General features: G+C 36.4%; 1 protein-coding gene across 2 annotated transcripts in view; it reads left to right on the forward strand.

The window, feature by feature from the left end:
• The window catches only part of LOC139963532 (ras-specific guanine nucleotide-releasing factor RalGPS1-like), a 63,308-nt gene extending 41,693 nt beyond the window's left edge, over positions 1-21,615 (forward strand). For both annotated transcript variants that reach the window (XM_071964373.1, XM_071964375.1), the window contains 13 exons: positions 609-691; positions 3,171-3,310; positions 4,684-4,745; positions 6,956-7,055; positions 7,387-7,422; positions 9,054-9,187; positions 9,584-9,641; positions 10,125-10,198; positions 12,041-12,087; positions 12,390-12,482; positions 14,050-14,152; positions 14,715-14,809; positions 15,895-21,615. In XM_071964373.1, coding sequence (XP_071820474.1) covers positions 609-691; positions 3,171-3,310; positions 4,684-4,745; positions 6,956-7,055; positions 7,387-7,422; positions 9,054-9,187; positions 9,584-9,641; positions 10,125-10,198; positions 12,041-12,087; positions 12,390-12,482; positions 14,050-14,152; positions 14,715-14,809; positions 15,895-15,924 — 1,055 coding nt within the window. In that variant the 3' untranslated portion in view covers positions 15,925-21,615. The remainder of the gene's footprint in view (positions 1-608; positions 692-3,170; positions 3,311-4,683; positions 4,746-6,955; positions 7,056-7,386; positions 7,423-9,053; positions 9,188-9,583; positions 9,642-10,124; positions 10,199-12,040; positions 12,088-12,389; positions 12,483-14,049; positions 14,153-14,714; positions 14,810-15,894) is intronic.
• The last annotated feature ends 2,463 nt before the right edge of the window (positions 21,616-24,078 follow it).

Below are 24,078 nucleotides of genomic sequence, written 5' to 3' on the forward strand. Positions count from 1 at the left end.
AAGATGCTATCAGAAGAAAGTCTGTCGTATTGCAGTTAGTATGTTCTAAGAATGAACCAGTTCTTATCTCCTTTCCAAAGAGGCCCTGACTATGGCCCAAACTTTCAGTATAGTTTATATCATATTGTTTATGATAATCTCATCATACCAAAATGGAGCCTTTTATACCTCAGAAAATTCTTTTGTTTCAAACTGCTTTTTCATCGGTTACAGAAATGCTACTCATAAATTTTTTCAGATGAAAATAATAATTTAATGTTAATCATAAATAAAAAATGTACTTACATTTTTTTCTTCTGAATTTCATAATTGGAATAGCAGATTGTACCTTTTTGTTTTTCTGTCATTTTTTTGTTTTTCACAGCATGTTGCTTGAAATTCATGAAAGGTTACAGTGAAATGAGAAACTTGACAAATTGGGCTGAAAATAACTTGATATTTTTGATGGATTTTGTTGTGATTGATATCGTCTAGGTCACCACTCTGGGCCTGACAGATCTGTTTGCCATCTGTTGGTCATTTGATATTCTGTCCTCAAAGCTCTCTGATTTTCTTCTTCTTCTTCTTGTTATTATTTTACATTTTTCTTTCGGTCTTGTTTGCTGCAGGGATGTATCTGCAAGATTTAGTGTTTATTGATGTCGCTCATCCCAGCACCGGCGGACTGGACAGTGAGAGTAGATCAACAAAGGTAAAGAAAGAAGATATGTTTGATAGAAATTATAATACTAGTGGGCGACTTGATATACTGAGGCAAACAACTCGACTGAGGGGGTGGGGGGGAGTGGGTGGGGGAGGGAGGGATCAATCACACCATCTTATGTATCTGGGTAGATTTAATCTTTCTCTCGGAGCTTTTCCATTGGGAGAGTTTATAGGATTTGGTACAGGAGAAAATAGATGAAGGAATGATGAATGAGGGGGAGTTAAAAAAATAAGGCTGGTATCAAAGGCTGTAGCTAAAGGAAGTAATGATCAAGGTGTAAAGGTGGGCTATGTGTGCAGGTTTCAAAGGGGGGTGTATGGGGGGTTGGGTTAGTAAAGGGTGAGAGCTGGCCCATTGAATGATGTTACCTGTATGTTAAACTCCAAAATGGGGAATATGGGGAGATATTGACACCATGAAATTGTTGACAAGTTCAGCCTTTAAGCTGACTTGATTTCAGAAATATTATTATTTTGTGATGCAGGAGGCCTGAAGTGCAAATAAAGGTACAGGGGTTGGGGTGGTAAAGGAAGGGATCATGTATAGATGAAGTACATTTGAAGCTACATGTATGAATTGTATGCTTAAAGTTGATAAAAGAGTAAAATTTGGAATCAAGATTGTACTGTTGGACACGCCTTCAATTAGTTGTGCATTACAATTACCTTTGGTAGATTTTTCAGGATGTATTTTAGAGTGTGACGCAGGAGGTAGTGTCATAGGGCAAGGGGTTTGTATGTTGGGAATATGAGAATAAAGCAGTTTACAGTTCACACTGGTTGGGTTTTTTTTTTCATCCGATCGAAAGGCTCATCTTTCTAGATTTCAGAATGTAATGGATCTATCAAATGATTTACTAAAGGATGCTCAGAAAATCCGCCTTTGCATTTTGTTTTGATTAGTGATTGATGGGGTTCTGTTTCAATTTTCTGATTGCCTGTGGGCTCATTTAGTCCTTGATAGCAAAGGGTCAGTTTGTTTAACTCGACTCTAGCGGAAGGATTGATAGCGATGATAAATTCTCTTCCAAGATTGGATACTGGGATTCAAGGGAAAAGCAAATGTATATCAAACCTAGGCTACTAATGGTGCATGATTTGTTATCGATGATAAACCTGTGACAATGTTTTTGATATCGTAGGGAAAGCAAACAGGCAAATTTGAAGCATATATTCACTACGGTGCTTATGAATCACGTAGAAGAAGGTTCCAAAGTTCGGATACAAAACCAAAGTAGATCAAAGTTTGATATGAAGTCTGTGACCTTGCTGATTCCTTGTCAAATGCTTTATATGCAGTGATGATGGCTTGTGTATATGTCTGTATGTCTTTGGTGTGTATATGTCTGTATGTATCACATATGGCTTGTGTCTGTCTGTGTGTTACACTTTGATTTGTGTATGTCTGTTTGTCACACTTTTTGCAAACATGATAATCATTCAAAAAGAAAAGCATGGTTTTATTTGGAAATTTTGTTTTGAGGAGGCCAAAGGTCAAGAAAAGTCAGTAATTATTTTATCTGTCTTTACACTGCTATGGTGATCTTACTACACCTTGCCTACCATCTTCAGATTTGGAAACTTGTTTTATCTGACCTGTACCAGCTTGACAGTGACTTCCTACTAACCCCCCCCCCCCTGTCTTAACCTCCTCCACTCCCCCTTGATCACCATGATTTTTTAAATTATCCTGCCTCTAACTTTGGTCTCCTGATAAAATTCTACATCTTTCAGTGTACTTTTTGGGAGGGCATGTTTGCTTTCTATATCCTTGTTTTCAAACCTCAGTATTAAATTCCACTCAAGGTATCTGAACAATAAATCGCAAAGAAGGATTGTTTGGGAGGATAAAATAGAAACTGTGAAATGATCATCGGTAATAACCAGTAACCATCAATGACACATTTACTGAGTGAAGTAGTTAAGTCTACTTGTAGGGAGCTCTTAAAATAAAGAAAAAGGAGAGAGAGAGAGAGAGAGAGAGGAACGAGAAGGGAAAAGTTTTGTGTAGCATGAAAGTAAAACTGAGACTTTAAGGCCACTCGTGAAAGAAACATAACAGAAAAAACAACAGAGAGTGCTTCTACAAAATCACAGTTTATTAAACTAATACATGTACTTTAATATCTGTGAGTAATTAAAAAAATGCAATGTATAAGTAAAATTAATGCATGATTATGTGTGACTATACAGGAATGCCCAAAGGTGACTAATTCCCCCTCCCAGGCAAACCTCCCTCCTTCCTTACCCCATCTACATCTCCCCCATTCCCAACCCCACCCCATTTGCCTTCCCCTAATATGTGGAAGGATTTTCGTTTGAAAGTTAGCAACTGAGTTATGGTGATTACCCGCTTCTCTCTCCCACACACAGAGATTGTAATAATCGGTACCTTTAAATTTTAAAGATTGCCATCTTCTTACATTTCACCGTTTTTATTATTATTATTTTTGTATCACTTGTAGATGAACAATATACTGAGGGTTATATCCGAGTTCCAGAAGTCGGACTACGAGTATGAGGTCTTACCACATATACAGAGTTACTTCAAGTCCATGCGGTACATCGAGGAACTGCAGAAGTTCGTCGAGGACAATAATTATAAGTAAGTCCACTGTATTTGGGAGGAGGGTGTGGGGAAAAACTGCGATTGTTGTTAAATATTTTAAAGTTTATAAGTATGTTGTCGGGGTGACAAATATTGTGTAGTTTTATGTAACATAGCTACGAGACCACAGCTTATCGGCACGCATAGGCATACAAACGAATTTACCTCAGTGAAGTAATGGGAATTCTTCAATGTTTCTATACTGAGGGCGCTGTTTATACGGGTCCCAGTGCTATTATACCGTTACACGATCTCCAAATAATTTGTTTATCTCAGGCTATGTACTAAATGTGAAAATATGTTTCAAAACTTGAGTAAGTGGACTATGCTATAAACAATGTAAGATTTTACAATAGGTATTGAACAATGAACAGTTTGGTAACAGATCAGAGGGGAATGAATGATATTTAAGTGATTCTTGTGCGTTTGGAAATAGGAAATGCATAAAACTGTTCATTTTCAAAGAATGCAACTTTGTTTAAGTGGCATATTTGAGGTACCATGAAAAATGAGGTTTCACCAAGCTGATCTTGCCAAAAACGTTTCATTAAATAAGATATTAACGATCAAAAGTATCCAAAAAAAATTATCCGCTGAAAGCAGATGTCATTCATGTACTCTGTTACGCCATGAGAGAACGTACTGTAATGCATATTCAGTACCAACGAAGCTCGTTGATTCGACTAGCAGACTAGTGACAACAGTAGTAAAAGTGCAAAATCTAGCCTTAAAAGTATGGTCACACATAATACTACACTCACAGACCTTCGTCTTCACAATCTATCTCTCTGATTAGGCCAAATAGCGAAACTTTATTAGAACTAGGTCTCTGACTAGGCTACTAGTATTGTACTTAGACCTAGGCTACTAACATTTAGCTGAAGTTCCAAACGACATTCGATGAAGCTGATCGAAGGAACACTGACTTACCATCTTTGTAGTATATTCAATTCAGCAATATTCTCGCTTTCAAATTTCTATGATATGAAAATAGTTCTCTGGTGATTAACCCTATTAAACGTAGAGGAAGAATTAAGTCGAGAAGAAAACAACCGGTATCAGTACTAGTACAGTACTACTACTATCTAACAGGATTAGTGTATATTGTATACCTAACCAATGCATAACCATGCTGACGCAACCAAGTAAATACAGGGCAGGTGGCAGTTATTGTTACGACCACTAATGTGAGAGAAGCCGGCAAGGGTGTATGGATTACAACTTCACGTCGGATAGCAATAGTATAGAAATTAGGAATGCACTGTTAGAATAACTCTTTAGTAATTTACCATTATGTATCCACTAATGATTAATAAAACCTCACAGAAAAATTAGGAAGTTCATCACATGTCTTTTTTTCTTCTGTCTAGACTCTCTTTACAGCTCGAACCACCATCACAGATCAGGTCCAAAGAAGAACTAGACATACCAAGTAAGTTCAAGCTGAGTACTTGTAATGGCCCCAGGTCATATGCCACCTCCCCTCCCCCCTCCCCTCATCCTCCTAAAAAGGGTCTGAAAATGTTACTAAGAATATGGTTCATGATATATACTGTACCTCAAGGCCAAAACTGAAATGTAGCAGTTACTAACTAAACGTAATTGTTTTCGCCCTTCTCGTTCTGTAAACTTTACTACCTCCTGCACCCCTGCCCTGCCTCGCTCCACTCCCCACCCCCTCCCCTGTTTAAAAGTTTACTAGCCCTGCTTGTTTGAATATCTGTATGTAGGACTAGGAGTGCAAGTGTTTTTCTGATGTGTGCAAATATACCTTATCGTCTCTGTAGCACTTTCTGGGAGCCCCTACAAACATGTGACTTTGTAGCCTATTTCATCAATAGTTAAGTCCCTTCATACTTAAATATAAACCTAACCATCATCATGTGAGAGAGATAAAATGTCATGGACATCTTCCTGAAACAGCTATGATAAATCCTATTTCAATTGGGTGACATAACAGCTTTCACACACAAGACTGACTGAAGACTTGATCAAGTCTAAGTATGACATCATCAGGTTTTAATTTCTTATCTTTTTTATTAATTTTTTGTTTTTGCAATGTTTTTTTTCGCTATATTGGAGATTTTTACAAATGCTGAATCCATAATATTGAAGCTGTTTAATGGCTTAGTGATGGCATTGGTTTCAGGGTAACAAAAAATGTCACTAAATAAGACTTGGATAACTCAGTTGGTAGAGTACTGGCCTCGTGACCCAGGGGTCACTGGTTTGAATCCTGTTCTAGCCATAAATGTCTTTGCTCTCTTTCCAGAGTTTCAAAAGATTCTAAATTTGTCTCATTTGTTCTACATCTTCGGTTCTACATCATTCAGCATATCCCTCTGCAATTCCATTTATTTCCTTTTTTACGTATTTTGTGTTAACTGGTTGCGTATGAAAGGCTCAGAACCACTACACCTGATTATATTCTGCTGCTGTTTTATATTCCTCTTTATGCTGCCTCCCTGATGTTTTAAATCCATCTCTTGTGGTGGGAAATGAAAAAAAAAAAGAAAAAATACTTGTTCCTAAGCCTTCAGAATTTTGAGTTGGGAATAATTTTGGAGATTGAAAAGAGTTAAAAATTGCTTGCTCGAGAATTGGACCCTACATGACAGTACTTTACAAATAAGAGAAATAAAAATCTGGGTCGCAGCTGCCTGTCATCCTTAAGGCATAAGTTGTACAATTTTATCCTGCGAGTGTAAAGAAAGCAAACAAACTGATATTGCCGTGGTAACCCGAGTACTTTGGTCGATTTGCGGGAAGAAGGAAGGATAAGATTGCATGGTAATTAGCCCCAAATTTGTCAGTTTTACATGTCATCTGTGGTTTAGCAAGGAAATTATGAATGTCTTAAATTTGCCTTCACATATTTTACCTTTTTCTGGCATGGAGATAAGAAGAAGAAGAAGATTTTGGTAACCATGACATTAAATGCACAATGAGATTAGTTTGAGCTAATGATCATACTTCATCATATAACAGTGAAGTGAAACTCTCGGTTTTGATTGGTGACTTGTTAGTTTTTTTTTTTTCGGGTGATAATTTCAAGAGCATGAACAAGTGCACAATGTCATGTAAAGGGACTCAAAGAGAGGGATACAAATAGAACTAATGGCCTTTGCTTCTTCCTTCTCACTATTCTCCTCAGTTTCCTCAATACTCATCCTCAATATTCTCCTCAACCTCCACAAGTTTCATCTTAATTCTCAGCAACACTTATCCTCAGTATTCTCATTCACTTCTTCAACAATTGTCCTCACATTTCTCCTAAGCTCTCTTTCTCAATATGATCCTCTTAATTCTCCTCAGCTCTCTCAACAATTATCCTCAATATTTTTGCCAGCTTCCTCAATTATTTGTGGCTTCCTCCTCAGTAATCTCCCCAGCTACCTCAACCATCACCCTCAGTATTCTCCTCAACTTTCACTTCAGTTTTCTCCTCAGCATTCTCCACCTCCTCAACAGTTATCCTCATCCAGCTATCCAGTTGAGAGCATTCTCCTCCAGGCTTCCTCAACAATTATCATCAACCTTTAACCTGAGTATTTTCTTCCATCTCCCGCAGTAACTGTTCTCTGCCTATTTAGTATTCTCTTCAGCCTCCTCAAAAATTTTTGCTTCTCTTTCATTTTTTAGCCTTGAGGATCAGTTCTCCCGGGAAGTCAAACCCATCAACTCCAGCTCCAATTTCAAAGTTTGCACCAGGACACAGAAAATCAAGGAGTTTAGGCTCAAGGTATGGTTCATTTAGGAATGGACACTTTTGTGTTTTGACTTGAAGGCATTACCCTAGTCACCCGATTTCACTTCACCATCATTGGTAAACTGGTATGATTATAATATTAAATAAATATTTACAAAAATTTATCACAAATAATCCTGAGGGTAAAGAATGTCAGTGACAGTTGTTTCTCATCCCTAACAGTGAAATAGTGCTATCCTCATTGCATATCTGTTCCCTTAGTAACGGTTCTTGAAAGTTGACTGATTTCTATGTATGGACTTTTATTGCTCTTGTTGATAATTTTGAATTTTCACATTTGGCCTTTTTTTGTCTTTAATTTTAGTATACCTCATCAGGTGAATCAGATCGAATCTCTAAGGTAAGTTCCTTTGATATTTAATACAATAGACCATAGAACAATGGACAATACATGAATATGTGTAAAAGTAAGAGGGCCTCACGTTTCCATCCTACCAGGATCTTCTCATCAACCATTCTGAATGGAGAAGTTCCTGCTAGGATCGAAACCTCAGGCCCTCTTACTTTTAAATACACATTCTCTTACACAAGCTCTTTAGTGGATAAGCAGTTTGCTAATGGTTTTTGTTTTATTTTGAATACATCAATATCTTAGAAATTATAAAACCATTATCTTGCTGCATTTTGTGTTCATTTTTTTGCAATCTGGTGGCTGTTATTCAAAATCTATCAGAACCACACCATGAACTTTGTGATGAGGCAACAACTGTTCAGAGTCTTTCAAATGAAGCAATAAGACATGATGATAAGTTTGTGGAATGCAAAAATTATCTGTGAGAGATCAAATGGTTGAACAATAACTTGTTAATATGGAGAAAAAGATGATTGTAAACCAGTGCCATAGTTAGACTTCTTTTTGAAGGGGGTCCAAAGCATCTCCATGGGGCAGGCAGAACGTATTTTTTTTAAAAGAAATAATAATTCTGACCATTTTTTGGGGGAGGATGGGGGATGCCTAGGGCCCAGGCCTCCCTGTGGCCATGCCACTGTTGTAACCACATGGATCTGTCACATGGATCTGTTGGTTAGGATTTAGGGGTATTCAAGTATCAGTAAATGCCACATGGTGAGAACTGCCAAAGCCTACATTCGTAATACAAACTATAGCTTTAAGATATTTGATGAGTTGTTCACCGCTGAAATTTAAGTATTCCGTTTACTAAGTCAGTATGGATGACTCATTCATTTCTTCTCTTAATGTTCCCTTTAGTATAAAGGACATGTGAATTTCTATGATGATTAAGTTTACAAAATCCTTTGATGGAAGTTTACTATCCTCTTTTGAAATGTATCTCAAGAAAATGTAAAATCTTCACTTACCTGTCTCCTCACAACTGAACACTCGATACCATCTCTGATTGGTTTATATCAGTCTGTTCTCTTTGTCACTCTTTAGACCACATGTTATGAATCAAAAGTATGTGTTTCAAGTCCCTCATTAATGTCATAACACATAAAACTGTTAAACTTCTGTGTTTCACACAGCTAAGGTGTTTACATTTTTACTTTTCCAACTCTTGATGTTAATGGTTAACTCTTGCACCCTTTTGATCTCCTGTGTACCAAAGATGGCCAAGCAGGTAGCTTTTAAAGTTGTATATATCAACCGCTTAATAATTCCTCGTACCTTTTGAAAGACATTGAGAAAGAAAAAGAGTTAAAAGTTTAAGGTTTTACAGTTTTGTATCAAGGCAAGGTCTTCTCACACAACTTTACAAGAGCTCTAAAAAATTTACGTTCCGGTGTAGCGTAAAATAAGGGTCTCGCACCTTTGAAACTCCCTTGTATCAAACATTAATATAGTAAGGTTGTCATTTTTGGCTCCCATTATTAGGATTTATGTTTTTATACTCCAATATAGTTAAGGGTTTAACATGTTCCATTGAAACTCCTGTGTACCTTGCATTGATTGATCACTTTCAGCAAAAACAAAAATTTCAAAATTCCCCAAATGTCTTCTTTTGATTTCAGTTACAGCAATACCTACACTGGCAACGGTGCAAGGCATCTTCTGGACGACAGCTTACTGGAACACGTCACTTCGCCCATCGTAAGGCCCTCGGTGACGAGTTCCAAAGATGGTTCCATGAATGGGATGTCTATAGGTGAGAAACCAATGTCATTCGCACATCCTGTCGATCAAGTTTCTAAAGCTCCTCCATATATTTAATTTTCACCATTTTCATATGGAATTTAAGGTATGATGTGGTAGTCAATATTACCTTTGGTGAGCACGGTTTCAATGTGAAGGAGGATGGCAGAGGGAAACAGTCGCGTCACTAAGAGAGCAATGCTGAATAATGTTTAAGAAAAAAAAAAGTACTCTAGATTTGGTCTAGGCAGAGTGAAGTTGTTGTGATGTGACATGTAAGTTTTTTTATATTTTTTATGGTGAATATCCAAACCAGGTTAAGTTTTGGAATATAAATTAGGTATTAACTTAAGATATGTTGAAAGTCATACCAGGGTAATTTAAACCAAATCATTCCCTAATTTTTCAGGTAGCAGCGAAGATTCGGAATACAACGAGGATCCAGAGGTGTGGATCAATCCAGATGGGTGAGTAACGGATCAAAAAAAAAACAAATGATGATGGATCAAAGCTGAAGTAAAATATCTATTTTTGCTTTTATACTGAAAACCGATGATTAGAATACAAGAAATTTATCTTGAACATGAAAGGTTTATTGATGACTTGTATTTCTTTACATTTGCCATTTCCAAAACTGACTGGAAATCATTGAAGTAACCCATTTTGAAATTACATCAAGAGCAATCAGAATTGTGACCATCTTGTTAAAGGTGTATAAACTCGGGTCACCGAGTAACGCTATATTTATTAGCAAAGTCATGGAGCCTAAGCTTAAATAGTCAATAATATTGTCTGTTCTAACTCATGATATTATGTGTTGCTTCCATGGTGGAAGATTGAAGATACGGTTTTAGTTTCTAGAACCCTGAAAGTCATTACAAATTTGGTTTCATTACCTGACTTGATTTTTATAATTCAGTCTGTGTCTTTTTTTTTTCTTTTTTTTTCAGGAGTGTCACTGAAAGCTGTGAAGACCTTGTACATAATATTCCTGAGATATCACAGTCTTCCTTTACCTTCAGCAGTAAGTCGTATCTCTTGTGACGTTCGTTTGTTTAACAATATTCTTATATCCATTTTATTTTGAGAGTTATCTTCTACTCGATAAGAAATATTTTTCCCGGGTCTGCGTTTATAGGTAAAATTTCAATTCTATTCAATTCTTGATTAAATGTGACAAATTCCAATTGTTGATTTTCTTCTCCAAACAACAAGATGAAATATGTTCACAACACAATATTCTTTCCTTTTTCCTTTCATGACAGTAAATCTAGGACTTGAGATAACTTCTAAAAGTGACATTACTAAATGTTTGGATGTTTTATGTTTTGTGCCGTTGTGAACTGGTGGTTTTTCTGTGTAAAATAAACTAGTAACTCCTATGATATGACACATAAGACATAATGACAATGGCTTGATATGATTTTCTGACTTTCTTTGATGGACATTTGACGAGAAAAAGTTTAAATCTTTTTCTTGTGCGTAAATTTTGGTGCATTTTCTGACACTTTTGAATGCAAAATTTTGAGCAATTCCAACTTGCATTTTGCATGCCCATAGTTCTAAATTGAGAGGGACAAAATTTTAAATAAAAAAAAAGTAGTCTTTTATAGTTACTTGCAATGTAATCTTCATTTGGTGAAGATTTTCTTAGTTTTGCTCAATTATAAATTTTAGTTTGAGTAATGCTTCATAGACTTGTTGGAATTTACAGAAATAGTTCTTGAAATGGGGAAAAAAAGCTGCTGGTGTGACATTTATTTAAACAGTGTAAAAAGTATAGCTTGCACTCAGATGTTTATATCTTGAGAGATGACCCTGAAAATAGAGTCAGCTACTTTCGAACATGTCGTGAGTCGTCGTTCCACACCTCTGGACAAAATGTCACCTATGTTTATGAAATAATTATGAGCCCTTAATGCCATATTCATGTGTTATTTATATCCTACAAAAAGCTGTGAATCGCAGGGGGATTAATGTGATTATGAAAGCATGTATCAGTTGTTTTGACTTTTAATCTTGAAACTGTAGCTGTTAATGCCTAAAGGGTTGCTTCTGGATACCTCATTTTGATTCTATAGACTCCTTGAACCAAAGAAATATTTTACCTCTCTACAAGGTTTTGCAATCCCCCAGTCACCAGATGGAACTAACCTTCATGTATGGAGAGAAATAAATTATTTTGTGTATAATATTTTCATGTACCAAATCCTCACGTTGATATTTTTTTCTATTTTTATTTCATGTGGTAGTTTTCAAATGAAGTGTTAGATACTTCATAATTTAGGTGCCTGCAAATTACTAGCGAAGAAGGGAATGTATCGAGATACATTTAATTTTATGGGGTTGACGAAATCTGGAGATTTTCTAGAAAAATATAGTTTAGTAGCCCTAATTTGAATGAGATTGCCATAGAAATCTTCTGTCTTCTAAAAATGGATTGACAGCGATAATTTGTTGATGTTGATTAATAGATATAATGTCATTTCCTCAATGTCATGCCAAGGTCAAAACTTTGAACGTTATGACAGAAAGTCAGGTGGAAATTAGTTCGTTGTCACATCATCAGTAACCAGATGCTTATAACATCAAACGTAATAAACGTTTAACTTGTAATAATCCGAAATGAGAACTAAAGGTCATGAACCTGAAGGAATGCACAGGTATTCCTCTATTTTGATTGGTACATTGGCGGTGGGAGGATGGGGGGGCGGGGGGAGAGAATAGGAGTCAACATAGTAGAAACATTTCACATTTAGTTTTGAAGTCTATTCCCAATTAGCTTAGTTTAATGCACTTCTGATTATGTTGATTTTTTTGGTTTTCTTTTCACACTGTTCTTGTTCTTATCTTCCTTCTCTTGTAGGTGTGCTTAGGAGAAAGGTGGTTCGAAAAGCGGGTAAAAAACTCTCAGTAAGTCAGAATTTTTGACGAAGTTACCAAAAATTGAAAGTAGTGTCTGCCAGGGATTCCATATCACTTAATATTTAATAGCAGTATATATAAAAATATCTCAAAAACAGAGCAGTTTTTTTTTTTTTTTTTCTAATTATGCACATCTCTACAAAAATGAATGCTCTTCTGTCATTCACATGTTTCCAATTCTATGCAGACCTTTAAAATCTACTCGTCGAGTTGAATTTGACTGCGTCTCGTTCAAGCAGGGAACACGACGCACATGTCACAAATCGTTTTGAATACTTTCCTTGCCACAGGTAACGTCGTTTACAAAATATTGGGTCGGACTCTGGGGGACCAACTTACTACATTATGCAGCTAAGCACTTCAACAGCACAGAGAGAGCTGATGTAAGTAAGAGTGAAGCAGTTCACAGATCCTTTATAGAACACATTCTACAGTCGATTGCTTGCAATAGCAAAAACTACAAAGCAGAATAAGAAACCTTGTTCTTGTTGCTTCAGCGTAAGGATAATGAATGTGTCTGGATATTCCAGGATTTGCTGTGCCTGCATTTATACCTAAAATTTATATCAATTCTGCAGATTAAGCTTTCTCTTTGTTGGCATATTTCTGTGACCAGAACTGACTGGAAAGATTTATATCCTCTTCCGCTCGGCATTCTGACTCATACTGACCTGTGCGTTCTTCTTTTTCCATGTTGTGTTTTAATCCACTCGTAAAGTGTCTCTCCGTCTGGTTTCGTGCCCTCCAGGCTGCAAAATTAAAATTCTTTTCAAATGTTTTGTTTTCAAGAATTTGTAACCAGAGGCAAATAATAGCACATGTCGGGTGATAAAGAGATGATCCTTTTGATGTTTGATGGATTCAGTTGAACGCTCGATAGATGTTAGTATTTATGATATTTTGGGGAACTGCATCATTAGGCCCTACGCAATCAACCGGGAGTCATCGTCCTAGTTGCATAAATATGAGGATAAATGTCCTCCAGTATTTCTCCATTATGTTTAACTTGTGTTGGATACCCAAAGATGTTTTCTGGTTATTGCGGTGGCCTGGGAAGTACTCTACGCTATGATCATATTAGAACTATATGCTGCCAATATATTTCCCGGTATATTTTTCACTTTGAAAATATTATGAATGAGCTGGAGTATGGAAGCAACAGAGAGCTAGGGTTCTGGACATTTGACTATGGTCTAACTTCAATGATAATTCTAACTAAAATACACAGTTTGAATGCTTAATACCGGATTTCAGTTAGCTCACTCAAAATATAAACTAAATAAAAAAATTCAGAAAAGTGTCACCCATTACCCTATTAACAGAGAGCTAGGGTTCTGGAAGCTTGACTATGATTTAACTGCATTCATAATTACTAAAATGCACACAACTTCATATTGGATTTCATCCATTATACTGTACCAGTGTTTGTGCCATGTTATTGTTGTGTAGTGTGACCGTAGTATTGGAGGGGTGGGGGGGGGGTTCTATTTAGGACATTAAAAACAGGGATACTGTCCAATTTTGGATATTAACCTGATAAAAGGTAATAAACCCAAAGGGTGAAATCTGTTAAGTCCCACACAATCCTTTATTCCAACAATTCAAATATCACACTTTCTCTCATGGAGTTTGAATTACCGCCATTTGTCTTTCAGAGACCAAATCTTGACACTGCCTCCATAACAGTATGTGCATATCTCATCTGTTTTTGTGTTTCGCCGGGCCAGGTCTCTGGGATGGGAGGGTGCGAGGAGGAAAAAAGAAGGAACACACAAGCTTGGAGGTTGAAGAGTTATATGTACTTCAAAAATAGTTTACTAAGTTATCGTTCGAAACTTGATCATACAGTATATTGATATATCTTTCAATTGGTATGTTATGTTAGTTTGACCTGTTGGTCATATCACACTGTGTGAAATAATACTTGTGATCTCTGCTGTCCTTCTTCAGTTCAAGTCCAAACCGTGTAAGATGTTCTCCGTGAACGATTGGTTGGTCACGATGCCCGACACTCGTAACGAGAACACCATAATCCTCACAGATCCCAGTACAGGTGAGCTTGTTGATACATCCTTTGTCTCTTTGTCCGGACGTTAATCGTCTGTGAAATAGCAGAATGAAATTGAAAGGGGGCATCTAATCAGCGATTGAAACTATTGTAAAAACAAACAGAAAAGTTTTGAAAGTGAAGAGTGTAAGAAAAGAGAAAGACAAATATTTCAGTTTTATTATAAAAGCAGCGCATACAATTGACTTTATCTTTTATAAGTGAGGCGGGCAGTTTTATTTACTTGATGATGTGTCTGTATGTTCACAGTGAAATGAACTTTTATGCTATGCGTAAATCTTTGCTGTACTGTTGATGAGGTAAAGTGATAACTTTTTGTAAGTTGCTTTGATAAAGAAAAAGAAACTCTTTAACTTAAAGGGGGTGGGGTGGAATTCATGTAAGGGGTATAATAAACTCAGGCTATCTGTAGCACAATAAATTTTTAGGCAATCTATCGTTATTTTCTGTGACAGGGGGTACAGCCCTATGACTTCTTTTATTTGGTTTAGCAAAAATTGTAAGAAAACTTTTTTTTTTGTTTTTTTGTGGCGTAACGCCTATTCAGGTAACAGCTACAAGTACAAAGCCAACACTTACTCCATTGCATGTCAGTGGATACGCCATCTTGACGCAGCAACCAAGAAACACAAAGGAACAAAGGTGAGAGAGTGGTTTGAGGGTAGAAGGTAAAACAAAAGGGAAAAAAATAAACAATGTAGAGGGTAAGATTCCTTTGGAAATTCATTGTCCTCTTGTTTGCATTTTCTATTCGGTAAAAGTTTCCATCAGTTATGTCTTGAAATTTTGAAACTTTCAATAAAAAATTTAAACATTCTGGTGAGTGAATTGAGACCGTGATTTATTTTTAAGAAATCGATAGTTAAGTGTGTGGAGCAAAAAAACGTTGGAAACCAGTCTTAAAAGCTGCGGTGTATCATTGCACTTACCGGCAGAGTGTCATTAGACTGAAAGCTATATTGACTTTTCTCTGCTACGCCATTCATTGTGAAAGCAATTTATCGATAGCAGATAGTCGTACAGGTCACAAAATGATTGAAGATTAAATAATTTAATTGCAGAAAATGATTTTTGCATCATAAGTCATAGGTCAAATTTATATCTGTGCTCCTCACATAAAATGATGCACGATACGTTTTGGCGAAAAATAACCGCAACGATTTCCCAGATGGCTGAAGTGACAAAAGTGTCAGTGGACGAGCCGAGTGCAATCGTGGATTTCCTTTTGATTATATTCAGTGTTTGTTTGGTCACAAATCAATCGAGCTGTCTACTTAAACAATTGAGCTATTGAAATGATGTTCTGTACTACACTTGTTAGGTGTGGTCAAAGTATTTTGAAATGTTGGGGGCCAAGATACGGTAAGAGAGTACACATTTGTGTTGTCACTAGTGTTGTCATGTAATAGTGTTTTTGCATGTTCTTAAAGCAAAGCAACTTTGTTTGGTAATTTTGTGTCGCATGGGAGGATAAAAGGAGGAGGTAGGCATGGGTAGGGGAGGGGCAGGGAAGGGTGAGGGATGGTGGGGAGGTTTGGAGTATGAAATAAAAAAGTAATTTTTGTGGTATAAACACAGTGTGTATGCTTTATACGATCTTGCCAAAACTAAATTGTGCCTAACTTGCCACTCTTCATTTTCGGGCTTGTAATTATAGGCGGATAAAAAACTAATTCCACGTTATTATCCAATTTCTTTCATTTCATTTTGTATTGTTTATTTTTCAGGCACCAGCTAACTTAATGAGTTTTGAATGATTTATGGAGGATCTTTTAGACAGCAGTTATCCATCACAGACATTACTGGTGTTTATACTACATATGAAAAAAAGAAAGTGTGGAGTGATTAGACCAGGCGTTTTTAACAGGACAGTGCATTGTTCGTATACATCGTCGTGCTGACCGATAGACTACACGATGAGTTTGAATTCAATGGAGGACTCCCCAGTCTGTTTTATCCTGTTTGGTTGTTGATGCGATGGCGTATACAACATGATGAGATTCAGAGGAACAACAATATATGGAATACAGTTGAATTGTCTAGAGCAGATACAAACACTGGCTGATACAACATGATGAGATTCAAAGGGACAGCAATATATGGAATGCAGTTGTATTGTCTAGAGCAGATACAAACACTGGCTGATACAACATGATGAGATTCAAAGGAACAGCAATATATGAAATACAGATGTATTGTCTAGAGCAGATACAAACACTGGCTGATACAACATGATGAGATTTGAAGGGAAAGCAATATATGGAATACAGATGTATTGTCTAGAGCAGATACAAACATTGTGGACTTGGAATGAAAAACAAGGATTCAGCAACACGATTCAGCCATATCCAATAGTTGTCCAGGGATGAAGCAACCCTGGAGAATTTCTGCGACGGCGTGCACCCAATAACACCAATGCCACGTATTTATTAACGTATAATCAATGTGGGGGCAAAAAGTAGGCTCACGCAACATGACGAGATTCAAATGGACAGCACTACAACAGTGAGAAGTTACCAACACCAAGGATTTATTTGGCATCTGTCTTTTGGCTTTGTGGAGAATTAGTAATCATGTAGTAGAAAGAAAACTGTAGTAACATCCATTGCTCTTAACTGATTCCTGTAATCAACTTTGATCTGTGGACTTAATTTGGCATGATTGAAGAAACTAGGACGTGAGTGAAATGTGGGCGATGGATCCTTTAAGCCTTTGGCGACCATTATCTGTTTTGGCTGCTTTTTGAGCAGAGAGGTTTTTATTCTACAGATCGTTTTTTCAAATCGATTGACAATGTAAGTTAACAAGTTCAGTCCTGTGAAATGTCATCAGAGGTTCAAAATCAATTTTGTCGTTTGGGTTTAAGAAAGGATTAGCTAATGGTAGCTGTTCTCCTCCACACCCCACCCTACCACACCCCTCTCCCTCTCCTATAGTTGAATGTCATATGAATAAAGCTATCGACTCAGTACATAAGAGAGTGTAATAGACGGAGCATAACGTTTCAAGTTCCTTCTTTGCCCGTATTTGACCCTGTCAGAGAAGTTAATCACACAGACTAATTTTTTGAGGCTTCTTCTAATTTTGTAAATATTTATTAAAAATGGACATTTAATGCCTGTTTTGTGTGTGAGCCAAGAACTGGTGTGTGTTTTATTGAATGTAGTAGTAGAAAGAACAATGGAACATGGAACAAATGTAAGCCACAAAAACACAGATGGCAGAAGAAAAAAAAATCAGATTATATAACAAAGTGTGTGTAGGTTAATCTAAAGTAATGTCTCGATATAAGAAGTTACATCGTTTAATATTAAACAGATATTCAAGCCATAGAATCATTGTGGTAAGAACAGAGGTTTTTTGTTTCTTTTCCTTTCTTAGTTAAAGGTGAGGGTGGGGGTGGGTGGGGGGTGTAGATGATGTAAGATATATGTTGCAAACTATCTTGTGAGTGTTTTAATTGGATAATGAGTGCTGTCTCTAATTGGTTATTTGAAGTACCCCATGTGAAGGGAAAAACACAATTTGTATTTAGACAACAATTTCATTTCCACAAAGTTTGGACAAATGACTCTTTGCTGCTGTGTAATACAATAAATTGAATGTGTGACCGTCCATAGCTGTGTTTGTAATACTTCTACAAAAAATAGTTTTTAACCATTTTTTTGTTCTTATGCATCTTAAGTAATGGACAGCGATCCATTCAGATGTTTATTGTCAATGTGTCTTCAGAAATATTGGTCTTGATATCACATTAGATTGAAGAAAATACATACAGAACAATTAAGAAATTGACAGCACTTTGTGAAATGTTCAACTTTATCTAAGGGAGATTATATTATTTCAATTTTAGCCTGGTACCTTAACTATCTGTCTGATGTGTGATGGTTTGTGGATTAGCATATTAAAGCGTTTATCTCTAGGGTGGTTAACAACTCTCATATGAGGAAATAATCAACTGTGACAGATTTCACCAAAGACCATTCTGGTGAAAGAAAAATATATATACATCAGTGGTTGTGTTGCCAGATGAAAAATGATTTGTTATAACATTTAGTGGACTTTATTGCACTCCTTACCTACATCCTCACAACAACAAATGCACCCAACTATGTATGGAGCAAGTAGTTATCGGGAATTCCATCATACTGAGAACATGAAAGTGAAGGTTTTCTTTCTTTTTTTCTTTTCGTCTGCTTTCTCTTTTTATTTCCAGGAACAACATTAAATCTGTGTTCATCGTCTTAATGCTTTCTGAATTACAAGTGCAATGTACATGTCATTTATGACCACCAAATGTATATATATTGGAACATGCTTTCATATTTACAATATTATGCTTCAGGTACTTTAGAAAATACTGAAGCATATGCGAAAAAGTATGTAAATAGAGTGGTGAGTATGTATGGAGCATTTTAATTATTGTACAGCATGCTTTTCTTAACCAATGCATACACTCAATACATAAAGCAAAGCATGACAGTTTTTCTACAAACATTCTCTATTAAACCACACAAATTGATTGATATTTTGAGTATAAAGTCAGTTACTTTGCTTTTTACTCTTTTCTTGTATTTTTTTCGTTTGTCATATCTCAACCGATCAAGTGACACACTTATGTGAGTTTTTTTGGACATAAATTGTGTATGATCTACAAATTATTACATTTGTGTGGACATTTCTCTTGCTTTTTCAAAAAAGAGAGAGAAAATTGTTTAAAGATGTTTTGTTGAATTATTTGGTATTCATTTGGCTAAAAGTGTTACTGACACAGCAGAAAAAGCTGTAGATAAAATATTTCCAATGTGCCGAGAGTAAATGTTCGAAAAAGTGAACACTTTTTCCATTGGTTATTCTGGGTTTTTTTCTTACAATTTCCCTGTATGTGTGCATTTTTTCTTAAAACCATTTTGAATACCCTACGAAAAGTTTCCCAATCCTTATTTCCTCTGCTGTGTGTCTTTTCTGAACGGTTTGACAGTGTAAACCCCTTTTTGGAATGTTTTACTTGTAGCAAATTTTAACAGAAGGGAACTGTCCCAGCAGTACTTTGTAACGGCTAGTTAATATTCATACAGAGTGTGTACAGTTTTGATTAGACTTGTTTACATGCCATGGGGTTTTGACCATCACTGCATGATAGAGTTGTACAACCTACAATACATGGTATGCCCCATTCTGTACAGAATTGAATATGGTACATAGCCCGCATTGGGGTTATGAGACTATGACTTTGTACAGTCTATGTCTTATGGACCGGTACAGTCTGTTTATGATATCTTCATACAATATATGGTACATAGATTTGGACATGGCAATATGCTAGATCTTTATATGGTCTATGTATCATAGGGTTGTACAGTGTATACGTTACATAGACTTGTGTGCATTCTGTGCCATCGACTGATACAGCAGTAGCCTAATACACTATGGTAGTATAAGTATCTAGCCTAGCCTAAATGGTTGGGGCTGAATGTACACTTTTGGAAGAAAGTAAAAATGTAAACTCTAGAGACTTGACTGGCTCTGGTTGAGTAGTAGAAGATGATGGTGACCAACTTCCATCTAGTGTAGATAAACTGCAGGAAGGCCAAGAAAGTTTACATGTAGTACGCTGTACTGTTAGGCACTGTCATAGAAAAGAGCTGCAGCAGCTGCAAACTCCTGCTCAGCTAGGATGAATCAATATCCTAAACAAATGAGAATAGTTTATCTCTACAGACCAGCAATGTCTATTTGTGTGAAACTGTAGAGCACAAAAGATATGTACTTAGCAGCCTGGCTGCAGGATGCTGCGCAGCCCCTTCAGCAACTTTTGATATTTGTTCCTTAGTATTCTTAGATTGCTTTTCTAATGAATCCTTTGTCTTAATTTAGCTGCTCGTCTGCAGGTGTCATGTTGATTTTACACCATCCAGCTCTTTGTGTCATTTCCTCAGCTGTGTACTTTCCACATCAGTGTACTCTGTACAACACCGAATATTGTACCTGCAGTTAACAATAGAAAACCACCAGTATCAGTTCACTGGCTGTTATCCTCCCTTACTTGCCTCCACACAATTGTTGCACTTTTTTTCAGTTACTACATCTGGATTTATAGACTATTCACACTATCATTTCTGGTGTGCCTTCCCTCTTGCTCAATGCAGCTGTTTTCATTGATGTTGCTTAAGGATTTGATATGTAAATAAGTCATCAGTTTAGTTTTGCAGTTTCACCAACCAAGTTTTGTTTAAGACGATAAGGAAAAAGTAGAAAACGATTGGAAATTTTCTCTCTGCTATTGCATGTGACTAGTATTACGTCATACAGCAGCGGTCCGCAAGCTATTCGGGCCACAACCCATCCATAAGTTTTTGGCATTCGGCTACGACCCATGGATCATTACTACCCTGACACCCCTCCTTCTGGCCAAGGTTATCATAACAATACCACTGGAAAAACTTTATAGTACAAATGGCTAGCTGTACATTTTAGAGATTTTTCTTCAGCGATTGATAAAGCCTAATCTAAAGTAACAACTTTCCACAGCTTCTGATGGCAATCACGCTGCCCATCAAAAAATCCTTGGCTAGCCAAACTTACGGTTTGGGACCCACAGATTGCGGAGGACCGTCATCCTAAGTTGTCTGAGTGACAAACTGTTTTGCTACAAGAGTATTCCTTTGTTCCTCACTGATTCATATTCACGGTTAAACAATAGAGCTGAGATGTCAGACAACAGAGATGTCTTCATAGTTTAATCAAAAGTAGTAATCCTATTTTAGACATTCCCTGAGAAGGCCTGGTCAAAATTTGAAACAAATTTTTGTCTGTAAATAAACCAACGTTGATCACTCCCAGAATTTTACATTATATTTGTATGCTGCAGAGTTAATCATCATTAAATCGGCACTGAAGCTACTCCAGGTTATCAAAATAAATATGTATCAAATAAATCCAATATTCGTAAGTGAGACACTAAAGATTTTAATCAACTTTGAATGGTATTAAAGACTACACTTGTTATATTTGACCAGAGGAGGAGAAACTCTTGTACAGGTAACCTCTATTTTCTTTCCATCCTGTTTTTAGTGCAATGTTTTGCAAGTAACTTTTTATTTGAGAAATGGTAAAGGAAACAAGCAAACTGGTATTTTGCTGTTTCTTTCCTCTTTTGGTTCGTTTTTTTTCTTCTTCTCGGGTTTTATGTTAATGGAATTTTGGTGGAATGCTATAATGTTCTAAAAATAACAGGATTTCACTTTAAAGCATTTTGAGGTATCATCAAGTCAAGTAGGAATGGTCTGGTACTGTGACATATTTTTGCCATCAATGAAGCTACTTGCAGTGGAGATGCGACAACGGTGTATTATCAATTAATTATTAAGTATATACACTGAGCATTTAATCACTGGATATTTATCATTATTGTATTAAAATATAATCTTATTTGATGAGAACAATTATCATATTTGTTTTTGTTGTATATTTTTTATTTTTTTTAGCACTGTCTTTTTCCTTCACCCTCCCCTCCCCCACCCCTGCTTTCCTCTTTTCATTCTTCATACCTTCACCTTGGTGTGTCAGAATTTTAGTCTTCTATCTCGTTTAAAGGAAGACAACAAAGACTAAATTGGCAAAGTATCTGAGGGAAGATGGTGGAAAGGTGAAAGAGGCAACCATTTTATAAAGCTATGTTGGGTCTGCTATACTGTACATGAGCCATTAAGCTTTTCTATTTTATATCATAACAATTATTTAAGGAAGGACATAGGGTCTTGGTCCACCACCCCTCCCCCCCCCCGTCCCTCCCCAAATATGTACTCATAATCATATCTTATGTGAGCATTCGGTGGACTTGGGAACATAAGATAGTTCTGACAAAGATGTGTCAAAGTGGAGAAATTTGACGTTCATTATAGCCAGCTAGGTAAACAAAATTTCAACACAGGTGAAATGTCACTGTTAACAGTCCTTCAACCATTCTGATCTTAAACTGAGATCGAGCATTCTATAGCCGCTTCAAATCAGACTCCATTTTCATGTAGGCACCCTTCACAATTATATGTTTCCCACAAACAGTCAGGCGACCCCTGGACTTGAGCCAATCCTCTGGCTATAATATATTGTTCTTCTTTACAAGAAATGGGTCGACCCGTTTGTCGTGATGTTAATTATCACTATACATACAATATACATAATATACATACATACATAATCTAGGCCTACATAGGTAATATACATACATAATATACATACATAATACAAAATAACACGTAATTTACATACATACATATTATACATACATACAATAAATTAAAAAGTTCATAGTAAAGAAGACACACACCCAGCCATCATTTTCGATCTATTTTATAGAGACTATAACTGTCATAAACAACTTCCTCCGATTGTTAAATGGAACACATATTCCATTCGGGAGATTTAAATGTTCATTCACCACACAAGATGAAGACTTGATCAAGTCTAAATATGGGAACATGGAGCCACGCATGCTTTAATTGTTTATGATTTTCTTTAATTATCTGCAATCTATTTTCTGTGAGGTAGATGGAAAGTTGGAAATGCTGAATCTCTTCACATGGCATTTGTTTAAGTTATCAACAATGTAAACATCCAAATTACCAAAAAATACGAATAGAAAACAAAAAATTAATCTTGATATCTCCACGCAAATGGAGCAGGATTTTTCTTATCTGTTTGGGACATTTGTAACTCTTTGCAAAGATGTCATGAATTCACTTAACTCTTGGTCAATCATAATAGTTGGGTTTGGGTCTCCATTATCCTTCCTTCTTTTACTTCTTCTATTGGGGGGGGGGGGGGGGGGTAGAGATCTAGAGATCTTGGGCAGACAATTTATCAAATATATATTTTTTTAAAAATTGTTAAAGTTGGATAAAATGAAGACGATTGTAATAACTGTTCAGTGATTAAATTGGTTAGTAACCTAACTTTACTTGCTTCCGTCTGAGGCAAAACTGCATATCAATTCCTTAGCGCCATTCCTTGTGCGGCACGCGAACTGAGTTCGACCGCCGCAGTTTTAGGCCTATGACTTTACCATATAGACCATTTTCCTACAGCCATAGCGTGAAAAGTTAATACCGAAAAAACTTAGTTCAAACGGCACTAAACAGAGAAATATGTTGTCTCTAAAGTTCTGTTATTTTCTTAACAATACAGTTCAAAATTCCACCGGACTTCGGTGATTTACGATGCAAGGTTAATAAATATCGAACTCAAAACCCTCATTGAAAACACACAGTAAATACTGAAGAAAATCACCATTTGATAGCCGTACTTTGTTTGCGTAACCATCCTCTTGAATATTCATTGACAAATTTAGTTCAAACGGTTTTGGAAAGGATTTTTTCTTAACTTTACATTGATGTTAAATTCATTTTCATTGGTCACTGTCTTCAATCGGACCAAGTACAATCCAATCGAATGTCTTCTAAGAAAAATGCAAGTTTCGCTTTCTTCGGTGGGCACGCCGTTACGTAATATGTGTATCCTGTACTCTGCAATAGGGTACAGCTACGCAATGCACAGTGCTCACCTACATCGCCACAGCCAAGTTTCGCTTTCAAAACGTCATATTTTATTGAACTTAATATTATTTTAAAGAAAATGACCGTGGAATATGCATCATAAATATTGAAGCAAGTAAGTACCAATTAATTTATCTAATGCAATCCTATAATTATAGAAACACCGTTTAAGAACCCCCTGATGAATGGAATAGTCCAAACAACTTGTCCGCACAGAGCCACAGGATTTTCGGTCAAGGTGATGAGTCATACGCGTTGGTCAGTAAGAGGGCTATTTTGAAGAATGTTTAGTGTGCATTTTAGAAAGAAAGGAATTGATATGTACCCAAAATGGTTGGATACGTACGTAGGCCTACC

Source organism: Apostichopus japonicus, chromosome 22 (genome assembly GCF_037975245.1).
Source record: "Apostichopus japonicus isolate 1M-3 chromosome 22, ASM3797524v1, whole genome shotgun sequence".
Lineage (NCBI taxonomy): Eukaryota > Metazoa > Echinodermata > Holothuroidea > Aspidochirotida > Stichopodidae > Apostichopus > Apostichopus japonicus.